Below are 15,493 nucleotides of genomic sequence, written 5' to 3' on the forward strand. Positions count from 1 at the left end.
AGTTAACAATTCAGGAGTCAAGGTACAATCAAAACCAAGAGTAATACACCAGTTTCCACCAAATTTCAAAGAGATGGAGGACTTTGTTTTGGCCTTTGGATCAGGAACACTTGAGTTTGAATTCAACTTCAGAAATTTACTACTTTGGTAAGCTGGAACATTTAATTCTTTTGACCTGTTTCTGCTGTTTCTGCTTTAGAAAAAAAATTAAAGGCCTGGACTTGATAAACTCTAGGTTTCCTTACAGTCATAGGACTCTTTTCTAATGACCCATTATACTACATCTTCATCATGACAGCATAATCGCATCATTGTCATGATTATTATATGTTTTCTTATTTAGGGTTTACAACAACCTTATAAGATGGTATTATTGTTATTATTAATTTATTTGGTTTTTGCAAGGCAAATGGGGTTAAGTGGCTTGCCCAAGGCCACACAGCTAGGCAATTATTAAGTATCTGAGACCAGATTTGAACCCAGGTACTCCTGACTCCAAGGCCGGTGCTTTATTCATTACACCACCTAGCCACCCCTTTACTATTTTTTTTTAGATTTTTTTCAAGGCAATGGGGTTAAGTGGCTTGCCCAAGGCCACACAGCTAGGTAATTATTATGTGTCTGAGTCGGACTTGAACCCAGGTACTCCTGACTCCAAGGCCGGTGCTCTATTCACCACGCCACCTAGCCGCCCCCTATTACTATTTTCTATAAGATGAAATTGAGGATATGTTATTTATAGTGATTTTGTAAAAAATGAGTTCTAAAATGCTCTACCATTATTTACTCCAAAATGTGAGAATTCTTCAAATTAGGGTAAATATTAGGTAAATTATATTTTTCATGTTGAAAGATAAGACATTATGAATTCAGAGAGAATCATCACCTACTTTCCATCAAGGTGATGGAATTTTTATGTACAGGAACTCTTAGAGACCTTTTACAAGGATCAAAGAAATATCTTGCATAAGGATCAAAATAAAGATGAGTTAATTTTGATGTATATTAAACTAGAATGCTCCAGTTACAAATTACTAAATAAGCTGGAGAACTGGATATTTTCTCCATTCCTCATGACTTCTCAAATGTCCACCAAATAAAATTTGTATGCAAGAAAAAAAAGTAATTGTAGCTTTCCTCACAGGTTTAGACACTATGAAATATGTTGATGCAATAACCTGATGAATTAATAGCAAAGAAGTTGAATTTCAAACCTCTAAAACATCATTTGTCATCCTCTGGGATAGCTGCATGGTTAGACCCAGAAGATAATGATCTAGGATCCATTGAGTAGCTTCCTTGCTTCAGTAGTGTATTCCTTATCAGTACACTTGCACAAAAGCAGCAGAATTCTACTCTGTCCCTGTCTTCTTCTGTTACTGAAAGGTGCAAGTATAGAAAAACAGAAATCTGACCTTCTCAGGGTGCTGCAGCTAAGTTAAAAAAAAACCAGAGTAAATTGGGGAAGTGTATAACGTCAAATGTTAGTTTAGATTAGGCCCACAGGAAAAGGTTCTGGTATTAACCAAGGAAAGGAGATACCCTAGAAGTCAGGTAGGTTGGAGAGATAGAGGTGAAAAATAAATTTCCCAGTTTGAAAGGAAGCTGATGCAACTCTGAGGTCTAGGTCTGGGGTGGAATCAATCATTAAAGCAAAAGTTATCATAAAAAAATTTATTAAGAGATATTTGGACATGTAGATGATTTGGAACACATTTTTCCATTATTAATATTTTCCTTTTTTTTTGTATTTACTCATGAGATCATGAGCATGAGGAAATACAAAAAAAGGAAAATATTAATATTGGAAAAATGTGTTCCAAATCATCTACATATCCAAATATCTCTTAATAGATTTTTCAAGGAAATGAAAAAAAATGAAACAAGACTGGATGAGGGAAAGGGCCCACTCAGTTGCCAAGGGATGTTAAAACTACAGTAGGGTTTTCTAAATGATTCAAGAGGGGAAAAATTATGAAAGAAGACTTTATGTCTTCCACAGTTGAAATAATTAGCAAAATAAAAAAAAAACCAATCCCACAACTATGAATCCATGATAGTGAGGGTTTTTTTTATGAATAAATGAAAGAAAAAAAACCTGATGAAACCATGGAAGAGGAAAAATTTTAACAATAAAGTAACAACTCTTTAAACAAACAAAATAAATTGATCTGAAAGATAATGTTGAGTAAACCTAGGTATCACAGACCTCCAAGAAACAAAAATGAAGACATATGTTAAAGAAACCTTCAAGAACATAAGAAATAGCACGAAAAACCTCAGCTTCTGAATACTTTAGAGTGCCCATCAGAAGAAACTAGAGAGGCCAAAACTACAATAATAGCAACTCTGCTGAATATGCTAAGACATACTGTAAGGTGGCAAAATTTACCAAATTCAATGGCAAATAACAAATTCTGCAAGCAGCCAGTAGTAAGAAATTCCAAGATAAAGGAAAGGAAGTTTTACTAGTACAAGACTACTATATATCCACTAGAAATCACAGAAGGGAATGGAGAAAAGATAGTCTCAAGAGCTAAGAGGTTCAAGATGTGACTTAAAATGACAAACTACGTAAACCTCACCCTAACCATAAACGAAAGAAAAAAGACAAATGTTCCACAGAAGAGTGGCATTTGAAATATTTCTACACATTCCCAATAAACACAATGAATGAGCAAATAGCCCAAACTCCAGAAATTCAAGAAAGGTAAAATTGTAGATTAATCAATGAAGGTCCAGACAACAAAATACATTATCCTCAATTAAAAAAAATAAAATGATACAAGAAAAAGACTGTTATGGGATTAAAACAGTAGAAACCAAAAAGTGACAATAAAAAACATTTTTTCTAAAAGTACAAAAGAATATATAAATTGAAGTGTAATTAAATGAAAGTTGAGGGATATGCCTGAATCATTATTGGCTAAAACTGATTTTTCCTGGTGGCATTAAAATGCAAAATGGGAAAGTACATTAAAGGGGGAGAGGGAAATGTAAAATACATGGCAATCAAATAAACTGTAAATTAGAAAGGGAGAATATCCCCTGATTCTCTATGGAATAAGTATGTTTGGGAGAATGAGTGACAAGGAAAAGGAATGAATTGAAACATGGAGGGGAAAAGAGGATTTCAAATCACTGATGGGAGCAAGTCACAGGGAACATTCTTGGAATATTTGGCATTGGAGATGAAGATCTTAAAATAAATATATAATTTGTAGAGGTTTTGTGCTCTAAGAAAGAGGTGGACCTTGTAGACTACATCCTTTCTCAGGAGAAGAATTAGAGGTAGGTTTAGGGAATCACACAGTGAGAAGCACATAAAAATCTCTACCATGGAATTAAACTGCTATACTTTATTATCGGAGCTAGTTGATACAACATAACTAGGGGGAGGGAGGATAAAAGATTTACATAATCTATTTAGAAGAGGTAACTCAAAATAGGTAATGGAAGTTTTAATCCCATGATGAAAAGAAAGACAAAGAAGAATAAATGTTTAAGGATTCTGAATCAAAGAATGAAAGCCTACAATAGATAGAAAGGGTGGATAATTAATGAACACAATGAGAGGAAAGAAAATCCTTGTTTGAAAATAGTACAGAGAATAAAAAAAAAACAAAAGAAGTTGAAAGGGAGGAAACTACTTGGGATTTTACAAAACTATTGTACTTTGAGAAAAAGAAAGGAATAATTGGTTAAGTAGACATAAGGGGAAAAAAGATAATAAGTAAAACTGAAAAAAAAAACTAGGGAAAAACAGAGGATAGCTCTTGAGAGTAGGGGAAGTAACCCCTGGAAATATAATTATTCTGGATAAAGCAGAAATACAAAGAGACATAATGAAAGAGACCATCTGTACCGAAAAAGAATAGTAAAATATTCCAACTCAAAAAATAATAAGCAAATGAAAAATATATAACCAATTCTCAGAACTTGCAAAGTCATTATATTATACAATCCAATAATATGAAAGGAAAAGTGAAAACAACACCCTATAATCTGCTGCTAATACGAAGTACACCTAAAAATCAAAGGCATATATAGAGAAAAAATGAAAGTTGGGAACAAAATTTACTTATGCATAAAGAGAATCCAAAGAAGAAGGAATTGCAATTATTTTATCAAATAAAATTAAAAACAAAAATATAGCAAAATCAGAGATAGACAAACTACACTGCACTGAAAGGAATCACAAGTCAACAAAGAAATCGTAAATGTATATACTTTAAATTACTTAACAGTTGCATTCATTCACCAAATTTCAAGAAGATCTAAATTAGAAAAATAGGAGCAGGGGACTTTAATATACTTTCCTCAGTCTGGGGGAAATTCAAAAGAAAGATTAAAAAAGGAAATTTTTTAAAGAATGACCAAATTGTTGGAGAAACTAGAGTTAAAAAGCTCAATGGAACTACTAAATTAGTCAATGGGACTACTAAAGTATATAATATATAGATTGTTCAGTTCCATATGGAAATTAAAGAACCATAAAAGAATGTTTCCAAATAAAAGTGATATTAAAAGGACTTAAGGAGTTAAAAAGAGAGGGACATTATATTTGGGTGACATAACCAAGGAAAGAAGGGCTTGTGACTGGGCTTAAAGAACAAGACACAGGTTTGTTCTAGATTCCTAAAAAAAAATAAGCAAAAGTAAGAATAGTTTTGGGGTACAGGAGATTGAAATCTGACGGATGTGTTGAGAATCATGAAAGATGAACTTCTCCATTCAGAGATATCAGATTAAAAAGGGATTGAATATGATATTAAAGAGTTAAACCTATATTTTATAGGAAGTATTAGTGTCCAAGAAATTATATTTATTAGATATAAATATATTTACTTTTCAGGTTACTTTAAATTTGGGGACTTAAAACAGTGATCTTTTTCTTTCATACTCTTCTCTACTGTATTAAAATTATGAAAAATAATCCTTAATTATGAAATTCATTTTAATATTCATTTGGTAGGAATGAAGGAAGGCAAAACTAAAGGATGACTTTTACTAATTTTCATTGTTACAATTTAAGAAGAAGATCTAGGGCAGCTTAGGCAGTGTAGAGTCAGAAGGTCCTGAGTTCAAATGTGACCATAGATACTTAATAATTACCTAGCTGTGTGACCTTCAGCAAGTCACTTAACCCCATTGTCTTAAAATAATAAAAAGATCTAAGAATCCTAGGCCAGGAGCCAAAGATACCATGGCAGTTATATTTGGCTCAAAGAAATGGTTCTTTTCTCACAGAATTCTAGATGGCATCTGTGAAAATGATGAATGACTTCAGAAATCTTTTATCATGTCCATTTTTTCCCTCCCCAGAGAATCAGGACTATAAAAATATAATGCGACAAAATAAAAAACTCAGGAGCTTTCAACAGGAAAATGAGCTAAGCTATAATATGATAAAGTATGTGAAATAAGGAAAAGGGAAATTCTGGGTTCTCTTTTTTACTGCTATCCACATGTAGGTCAAATAGACTCCTAACACTTCAAGGGAACCTAGGTAAGCATTAAAGCCCAGAATGGATCATTTATCCTCTGTTGGATAAGTGTGGCTTTGTGCTTTTTAAGAATGAAGAGAAAGAATATGGCAGGACAATTGTCATAGCCCAACAGCTAGATAATTATCAGTAGTTCTAGATATACCTATTTTCAGAAGAGATAATGGCTTCCATTTTTTTCTGACTGGGTCAAGGATGTGTGATGGAAATGGCACAAAATAGGAGTAAGCAAGGCCCAGATCATTGTGATAACCACAAAGCTACAACTCATAAATCTCATTTTCCCTGTGATAGAGTCCTCTTTTGTGATAGAGCTTAATAAGCATCTCAGGGGGAAAAAAAGCCTGGAGAAATTAATGACCTGCCTGGAAACTACAAAGACATATAAAATACAAAATCAGATAAGTTTGGTATAGGAAATCTTGCTGAGCAGAAAGTTAAAAAAAATAATATTTATAGGACCCTTTATGAGCAGCTTTGAATATATTATTTAAGTTGATTCTCACTAAAGTCCAGAAAGTAGTTGCTATAAATGCCACCATTTTACAGATAATGAAACAGAGAATTAAGGAGGTTAAGAGACTTGTCTGAGACAAGATTTGAATTCAATTCTTGACCAGGACATCACTTCGTAGAATCTCAGAACTTTAGAATTGTAAGAAACTCAACAGCCACATAGTCCAAACTAAATGGGAAAGGAATTCCCATGAGACCACTTCCAATAAGTGGTCAACCAATCTCAGCCTGAAGTTCACTCATGGAATCTGTGGCATGACATCATTTGACAAGGTGCTTTCTAAGCCCCATTATAGCCTTGCATCTATGATCCCATGGTCTTTGTCCTCAAAAAAAAGATTGTTTTGACTTCATGCTATTGTCATAGACACATATTGTCACTCCCGTGATCATTTATTCCATGTCGATGGCGGTCATCAGATCTTCTATAAGTTTGCTTGTAGCATGTGGCCATAGCAATTCTAGCAAATGGTAAACTGGGAGGTAGTAGATTTTGGAAAACACCCCTAATATGGAAACCAGTCTTTGTTTTGTTTTCGATTCTGCTGGGTAGCCAGACTTCCAGCACAGTATGTCAAGCTTTTAATCATTCTAACACTAGATAATTGCCAGGTCTTTGTTCTCAGAGTGAGCAGACTAATGAATAGATCTACATTTGTACAACCAAATATGGAGTTGATGCCTCTAAATGGGGAAGGTGAAAGGTGGTCATTATACATTCAGCATCAAACTTTTTTTTTAAGGGACATTAAGCCACATAACGAAAAATATAAAAGAAAAAAAAAATCACAGTGGGAGAGCAAGACCAGTCAATAGTTTGCTCATATTTTTAAGCACCTACAATAGTCTAACCATTATGCTAAGTGCTGAGGATACTAAAAGAAGCATAAGACCTTCAAGGAGCTCATTCTCAACCTAGGGAGATTACATATAAAAAGAAATCGTTAAAAAGGTGTATGTTGGGGGGCAGCTAGGTGGCACAGTGGATAGGGCACTGGCCCTGGAGTCAGGAGTACCTGAGTTCAAATTTGGTCTCATACATTTAATAATTACCTAGCTGTGTGACCTTGAGCAAGTCAGTTAACCCCATTGTCTAGCAAAAACCAAAAAAAAAGTAAAGAAAAATTGTACGTCACAGTAATGAATCAGCAAATTTGTTTTATGACAGTTTATTAGAGTATGTTTGCCGATCTAATAGATCTCTGACTTCACTAAGTTTGGTAGGCTCTGTGCTAGTTTGGGTAGCATGGGTTTGGAGTGAGGAAGACAGTGGTCATCTTAGTGTTTCACTTTACTTACCAGTTGGTTTGTACTACTTGTATTACTTTGGCAAGTCACTTCACTTCTGTGAAGACCACTCTGAGTGATTTCTATGATAAGCTATAAATAAAGTGTGATCACTGCTTTAAGAGGGACTTACCATCCTGATGAAATTATATGTTAATCATCAACGTCAGTTAAACTTTGTAATATTTCTAACATATTTGAACTTTCTTTTTCCTCCTAGCACATTCGAGCCATGTTCCAAATTGCCCTTATTCTACAAAATGGTATTATTCACCCATTTTTGGAAACAGTTCTTGAGTTATTTGGGTAATAAACCAAGTGCATGAAGAATTTCTTTTATCTAGTCTATGATATGGACTTAGACAGTCAAGTGAGATCATTCATCATTTTCTGTATTTAACTCTTTTGGGGAGAGATTGTAAATGGATAAAAACTTGACTCTAGAAATAAACTGGAAGGACACTTTCCACCATCTTTGGAAAATGTCAGTTATTTAATGACCCAAAACTTTTCTCTGAAATGATGCTAAGTCTAGTGCTAATATTGGACTTGAGTTGCATATCTGTGAGTCTTAGAATTCTATGATTTCCAAAGAAGGGAAGAAGAATATCACCTCAAAGGCAATAGGAAAATGTGTCATAGGTGTGATCAGACAGCAATCCATTAAAAAAAAGGATCAGGTTTAATGTGTGATGAAGTAATACTTCAATAATGGACAGTAAAGAAGAGAAGCTGTAGAGAAAAGGCAGAACTGAATTATGCACTTCATGGTCCCCGTTCTAAGTGATGAGAAAGTAAAGAAGGTTCCGACCATAATCAGTGAAATCCCTTGTAGCAAACCCAAGGGAGAACTTGGACAGGACCAGGCAAAGACTGGACAGGTTTGGCTGGGTCCTGAACCGCAACACTGGAGGGATCTTCCTAAACAACAAATTCACCGATGCATTTGAATAATAGAAAAATGGTATCCTGAGAGATATGATAGAATATGAATGGCCTATTTTCTTAAAGATAATAGTAATACATTAAAAAAATTTTTTTCAAGTCACTTTCCTTACAGTGGGTAGGAGAAGATAGATGGTTCATTTTATAGATAAAGGAATTAAGTCTCAGAGAAATTGTGTGGTATTGCAGGGTCAGAGATGAGATATGGATCCAGATTTCCTGATGACAAAGTCAGCACTTGAAAATGACCTTCATTTATTTAGGGGGTTGTCTTAGAAGTAAATCAGAAAACATTTGATTAACACTTATTATGGTCTAAGTATAGGGTGAAGGCCTGTGAAATGAGGCTTTATGAAGGAAATATGGAAGGAGAAGGTTGTACTAATTCAGGAGACCCAACTGACATTGATGATTTACCTATAATTTCATCAGGATGGTAAATCCTTCTTAAATTCTTGATTTGCCAAGGCTTCAATGGTTAAGGTTTGAAAGATTTCATGGCTCATCATTTTACTCTTTTGGTTTGTTCCCCTACTCAGTTAAACTGTGGGAGAACAAACAAGATAGTGTCTCCTAGACCTATATGGGATAGGGTATAGTGAATCTCAGGACCATAACTCTCATCTCAGCCTTATCCTGTCCACTGAAGGACTCCTGAGGTGGCACTTTGGGACTTTCTTTTCCTTTGCTTTCTACAATAACAGGGCAGAAGATGAAGAAATAATAGAACTTTTCTCCCATTTGTAAAATGAGGACTCACTGGTTTTGTAGAACCTTCTTAATAAAAATTTTTGCTTCTGTGTTCTAATACCATGATCTCCCTTCATTAGTCCTACTTAGATTTGATTAAATCTTTAAACATTAAATTTTTTAATATTCAAACATTTTCTTATTAGGCAAGTAATACAATGGGGAAAGGATCAGGCAAAATGAAGTAAAAGTACCTCTCACCTTCAGTGAATCTGAGTGGGGGAGGGGATCAGTATTAGGGATGTTCTTTATTGTTTCTCCCATATTGTATGAAGTCTCTTGGCTTTCACATGTTCATATATGTAATGTTATATGTATATACCAACAGCATCTTAATTGAATTAGTTGCCAACTCAACAGTATGCCAATCAATTGACAAACTGGTATTAAGTGGTTACCTCATGATAGGCACAGAGCCATGTACTGGGGTCACAAAGGCAAATATTAAGTAATATTTGCTCTCAAGGAACTTATATTCCAATGGGGGGAGATAATATACATGAACATAAGGTAATGAATCATGATCTTGTCAATGTGGTTCTATAACTCTTCTGCTTGTCCTATTGGGATGGCAATGGCAAGACCAATCTCATTTGAATGACCTTGGACTAAAAGAAAGATGTTCTGTACAATCCAATGGCTTGATGTAGTCATTATAGGATCACCTGAAAATAGAGATAATTGAGAGATCCAATCCCTTGAACTTTACAATTTTGTGCCAGAAATACTTCATAACCCTTGCAAAAAAGCTTTGAAGAATATTGTCCTCCCTGACTCATGCCTCACTAAACACTGATCCTCAATGGATGATCGGTTAACTGAATCAAGTCTTCTACTATTCTATGATATATTAACAATGGCCTAAAGGATGGTTAGATGGACTAGAGTATTTAAGACCGCATTTGACTCTGCTGAGTCAAATCCTTTTTTGCCATCATTATATGATTGCTACAGTGGAATTTTATATTCTTTACACTTTTCAGTCATTTTGTGTGGCAAAGCTACTGTCTGCTCAAGAAGATTTCCAGGAAACTCCTTTTCGTTCACTTTCCAGGTTTTTCTCAAGGACTCACTGGCTGTCTGCAGAGGCCAACCTCATGATTGGCTAGGAACGAGAACGCAGGATGAGTAGGAGCCTGCAATTTCTCAGCTACCTTGTCTTACTGGTTTACAATGAATTCCTTTGGAATCTCTAATACTTTGGGATAGGTTTTAAAAATGAGAGCTAAGTGATTTTTAAATTCCATCATCTCCAAAGAAAATTTACTCTGAGATGATTATTTTATGTATAATTTAGAATGACTTATTGCATTTGGAAATGATAAAAACTTCTGTAAGGGTACAGTTATTACTCCTGGATAGCTCTGTGTCATTTAATTTATACCAATATCTAGGATATGGAGAATACTTTCAGATTTGCAAGGTACTTTACATGCATTATGTCATTTTTCCCCCTCACATCAACCTTGGGATTTTAGTGGTATTATTATCCTCATTTTATAGATCAAGAAACTGAGGCAGAAAGAGGTTAAATGAAGTTCCTAGGGTAACATAGCTAGTATGTATTTGGTTGGATTTACAATCAGATCTTTTTTATTATAATTCTAACAGCGTATACACTCACACCTGTCTCTATCTTCCATTGAAATAAACACATAGGGCCCCTCTCTCCCACCACGACAGAGGTGTGCCATTGGGTTAAGATACCTTAATAAAAATCACTTAAAAAGGAAACATATAATAAAAATATCTTTATGATTATTTTATGCATATATTAACACACATAAATACATGTTATGTATCTCTCTGTGTGTGTATTTATAACTGTCTACCCAGGTATATATCTATACATGCCCATATATATTAGAATAACTATTTCATTCAAGTTTCATAGAATGAGGCAATTTAGAGAATAACAAATATGTTCTCGAGTTATCAGTTTGGTACCCTATTCTTCAGTGATTTTGAGATCTTATATGATATCCTGCCAGTAAATCGCAGCGAAGCCTCCTGCCCCATCTTCATTTGACTGGTCCATGTACTCTACTAAATTGACACATTCACCTCAATATCATAAAATTATTAATGGAGTTCCTGGTATGACTCACTCTTCCCATATGACCCAAGTTTGACTAGAATGCTGGACACTGAGGTAGGAAGACCTGAGTTCTGATCCTGCTTCAGACATTTATCAGCAGTGTTTTTGTTTCTTTGTATTATGTTCACTAGGGTAGAGCACCTCATTTCTTACAGTCTTAGTTTCCTCATCTGAAAGATGGGAATAATCTTTTTTTCAAGGCAAGTGGGGTTAAGTGGCTTGCCCAAGGCCGCACAGCTAGGTAATTATTAAGTGTCTAAGGTCGGATTTGAACTCAGGCCCTCCTGACTCCAGGGCCAGTGCTCTCAGCTGCCCCATGAATGGGAATAATCTTAACACCTCCTTCATAGTATTGTTATGTGTAGGATGCACTGCAAACCTAAAGGTACTACAACAATACTAGTTAATGTGATTATCATATTGTCCTTTAAATATATTGCCTGACCACATTATTCTGGTTCTTTGAAGTTAAGCTATTAAAACCTAAAATTGCACTAAGATTTTTGAAATAGCCCTTATTTCAGCCTGTTGCTACCATCCAGCTTCCTTTCCTTGCTGCCAACCACTTCTTCTGAGAGAGATTTGTTTTTAACTTTTATGGACAATGCGGTTTTTGTGACTCACTGGTCTAAGTTTATCTATGTATGGGAAATTGTATCTGAAAGAAATTTAGGGGCATTAAACGAGCCTTACATTTTCCAAACTATTCTTCCTGTCCTCTCATTTAAATTCTGCCTCTAACTTATCAATCGTTCCGTGACCTGGACACACAGACACAGGATCATAAAGTGTTCAACAGACATTCTTTATCCACTGAGTATTTCCTCTGGGGTTACTTACACTCACATCCTATTATCTCTAGGACTAAATATAAAAATCTTTTTCTTTTAAAGTCATCCATAAAACTTACCCTATGAGACTTTTCCAGTCTTGATATACATTAACACACATATGAATATGTTTGTCTCTATATACACATATATGTGAATATATACAGACATATATAGATATAGATATAGATATTATATATAGTACACATTTAAAATCTTATTTTATGGCTTTAGGATTCATTGGCTTCCTGCTGTTCCTGGATCATGATACTCCATTTTCTAATTTGGGGCATTTTTTATCTAGATGTTCCCCATGCCCAAAATTCTTCTTCTCTCCTTTACTGTCTCAGCTTTCCTGGCTTTATTATAGTTTCTGAAAATGTCCTTTTTCAAGAAGTCTTTCAACATGCTCCTTACTGTGAGCATCTTCCCTCTGAGTCTACACCCAATTTATCCTGTGTGTTCATAGTTATTTGTTCATTGGCTTCCCACTTGATTGAGAACTCCTTGAGAGTTCTTTCCCTCCTTTCTTTGTATCCTCAGAGTTTAGAGTAGTGGCTGATAAATAGTAAGTGATTGACCCCAAAATGTGTAGCCACTAAATAATGTATTACATTCATACCCTGCCCCCATCTTGTGATTAAATCAATACCTATATTCCTCTTGTGTGAAGCGAGGTATTTCTCCAGGATGCAAAACGAGGATTTTCACTGTTGCACTTCCAGACATCACAGGTTCCCCGTCATCAAAAGCAACAACCTCCAGCTAGGGAAAAAAAAAAGTTAAAAAATCAGATCAAAGTAAACGAGGGCATTGTTGTCATAAAGGTATGTCATATTGGGTTGGAACAGATGATGCTTCTTCATAATGACCATAAAGCCAATTAAATTTTTTTTGAAAATCAACTTTTAATTTATTTTGTAGAATTATTTTAAATTAAATGATTTCTCCCCTTTCTTGAATTAGACTAACGAACACATCATTTCACTCTGGAGGATATTGTTAAGAAACCTTTAGAGATTCAATGCTAATTTTGCCATTGTAGATGGGTAGAGTGACAGACAGCTAGAAAGAGATAAATGAACAGGATATAAAATGTACCGAGATGTATAGAAATGTTGAGCATGGTGAAAACAAAAAGAAATCCTAAAATTTCTGTCACTTGGGTGATATTGTGATTCTTAAGGCAGTAGGAGGTACAGCGGAAAGAGCACTGGTGCTGGAGTCAGGAGGCCCTGAGTTCAAATCTGGCCTCAGACACTTGATATTTACTAGCCATGTGACCTTGGGCAAGTCACTTCACCTTGACTGTCTCTTATCCAGGGCCATCGCCAGGCCTCCTGATTCATTTCTGGCCACTGCATCCAGATGGCTTTGGAGAAGAAAGTGAGGATGGTGACTTACCCCAGCCCCTCCTCCCCCTAATCAAATTCAACTGCATGTAATGGCATCATCTCCCTGATGTCATGGTCTCCATCAAGGCCAAATGTCCTCATCATTGCAATATTATTAAATATTATTGGTAAGATTCTCTTTCTATTGGAGATTCCTCTTTTTGATTAAAAAAAAACTCTAGAAAACCCTTAAACACTGATCTCTGAGACAAGTCTAATACTCCAAAGGATTTGCGAATATCATAATGATAACTGATAAATGTAATATTCTCTCCAAGAGAGACATATTGACAAACCTTATGCAATTCATGATCAGGTTTTTTCCCAAATTTCCCATAAGCGATGCACCCAGGGGGCTTGGTGTGAGGGTCAGTAGTCTCTCTCAAGTTCTTTAGAAATCACGGACAGGACAATGGCTCACATAATTGGTCAACCGATTATTACTCATACTCCCCTTATGATCAACCCATATTATTTTCTTAGTTACATAAGTGACATCATTTTCAAAGAAACATACAATTTCATTTCTAGTGCAGACAGCACTATAATGAGCAATTTGGCTGCCTAGGGCAAAAAATATAAAATATATACTTAAACCTACTTTTTATTTCAAAACATGATTATGTGTATCTATGTATAGAGTATAGAATATATATATATATATATATATATATATCCTCAATTATACTTGTATAAAAGTACATATACATTCGAGGTGGGCAGTGTCATCAATGTTGCATGTTCCGAGTATCTCTATTACGCATCAGATGCCAAATTACTGAACATTTAGTCCTAGAAAATTGTTTGAGCACTTTTCCAGGTAGACTTCAGCCCAAGGTCATATTGTTTTGCTAGTATGAGTCAGAGTAAGAACAGAACGAAGCTATTCCTGACTCCAAGGCTAAGCTTCTATCCACTAGGCCACGGAGCCTCTTGTGGGAATTTGGACAATTTGCTTTGGCAGGAGGAAAAAAGTTATGATAAATGCTTACACAGTGGTATTATTAATAGTGTCCTCAATTCAGTAGCTTCCCATTTTGATTAATTATACTTTCTAATTATCTCCTAGGTAGTAACCAGGGCTGATGAAGAAAACATGTCCACTTTTTTTTTTTTACCTTTTCAAGGTCAGTACCATGAGACAAATCCCCTGATGCTCTTCTCTTTTCATGACTCAGAATAGATAAAGTTTGGGGGAACCATGTGACAACTGAATGAACTCAGCCTTTATCTAGAAGACCACTCTAGAGTTTTAGAGTCTGACTTAGCAAGAAATTATTTTAAATTATCCTAACCCACCTAAAACCACAATAGATTTGGACATAACCACATATTTTTAAGAAGTCAAATAACTACTGACACACATATATGCAAATATAGATGACAAAATATGAAGTTAAATGGGGGACTAACTAAAAATAACTCCAAATTATAAAGCCAAAGTGCTTATGGAATTTATTTGGGGTAAAAATTACTTTAAATATTTATGACCAAGTAGTTTACTTAAGAGTCATTACTATATTTCTAATGTCCTACCTTAGTAGAAAGATACAAATTGGGTAAATCTGGTGTACCTAATTCTAAAATGTCTTAAAAGAAAATCTATCTGATCAATTATGTTGTAAGCTCCTGAAGGTCAAGGACTAACTTTTGTCTCATTTAGTATTATATAAAACTTAACTCTGTGCCAGAAAAAGTAGATGGTTAATATGTTCGTACTGATTGATGGTTAACCAAATATTCACACTATCAACACAATTTGGGAAAATAAAACCAACCATATCATTTTCAAAGTCTATAAAAAAGAATGTGCCATGCAAGTGAGAGAACCAAAAATGCTGATACAGCCACAATCAAATTTGAACCTACCTTAAATATTGTACTGGGTTCTTCATTGAGATTCACTCGAGTGATAACACGTCCTGAATACTCTTCTATGTCAAATATGCTTGCTGGATAAGGGTATTGTTTGTCCTCCACTCGGTAACGCACATGGCTTGCTGGTAACCCCTGGAACATAATTGCATGCTATTAAATGATCATTTACCAAATGACAAGAGAAAATCCTGAAAATCCCAGTTACAAAGTTTGTGCTCTTTTATCAGTGAGCAACATGTTTCTTTGATGTCCATTCCCCATTTAAAAAGGCAGTAAAACCCAAGTTAG

The 15,493-nt window shown here is 35.0% G+C and overlaps 1 protein-coding gene across 3 annotated transcripts in view; it reads right to left on the reverse strand.

The window, feature by feature from the left end:
• The window catches only part of PCDH15 (protocadherin related 15), a 2,110,989-nt gene that overhangs the window by 165,395 nt on the left and 1,930,101 nt on the right, over positions 1 to 15,493 (reverse strand). For all 3 annotated transcript variants that reach the window (XM_074232276.1, XM_074232274.1, XM_074232275.1), the window contains 2 exons: positions 15,197 to 15,337; positions 12,586 to 12,698 (listed from right to left, as the gene is read on the reverse strand). In XM_074232276.1, the coding sequence (XP_074088377.1) occupies positions 12,586 to 12,698; positions 15,197 to 15,337 (254 nt within the window). The remainder of the gene's footprint in view (positions 1 to 12,585; positions 12,699 to 15,196; positions 15,338 to 15,493) is intronic.

Source organism: Macrotis lagotis, chromosome 4, assembly GCF_037893015.1.
Source record: "Macrotis lagotis isolate mMagLag1 chromosome 4, bilby.v1.9.chrom.fasta, whole genome shotgun sequence".
NCBI classification, from domain to species: domain Eukaryota; kingdom Metazoa; phylum Chordata; class Mammalia; order Peramelemorphia; family Peramelidae; genus Macrotis; species Macrotis lagotis.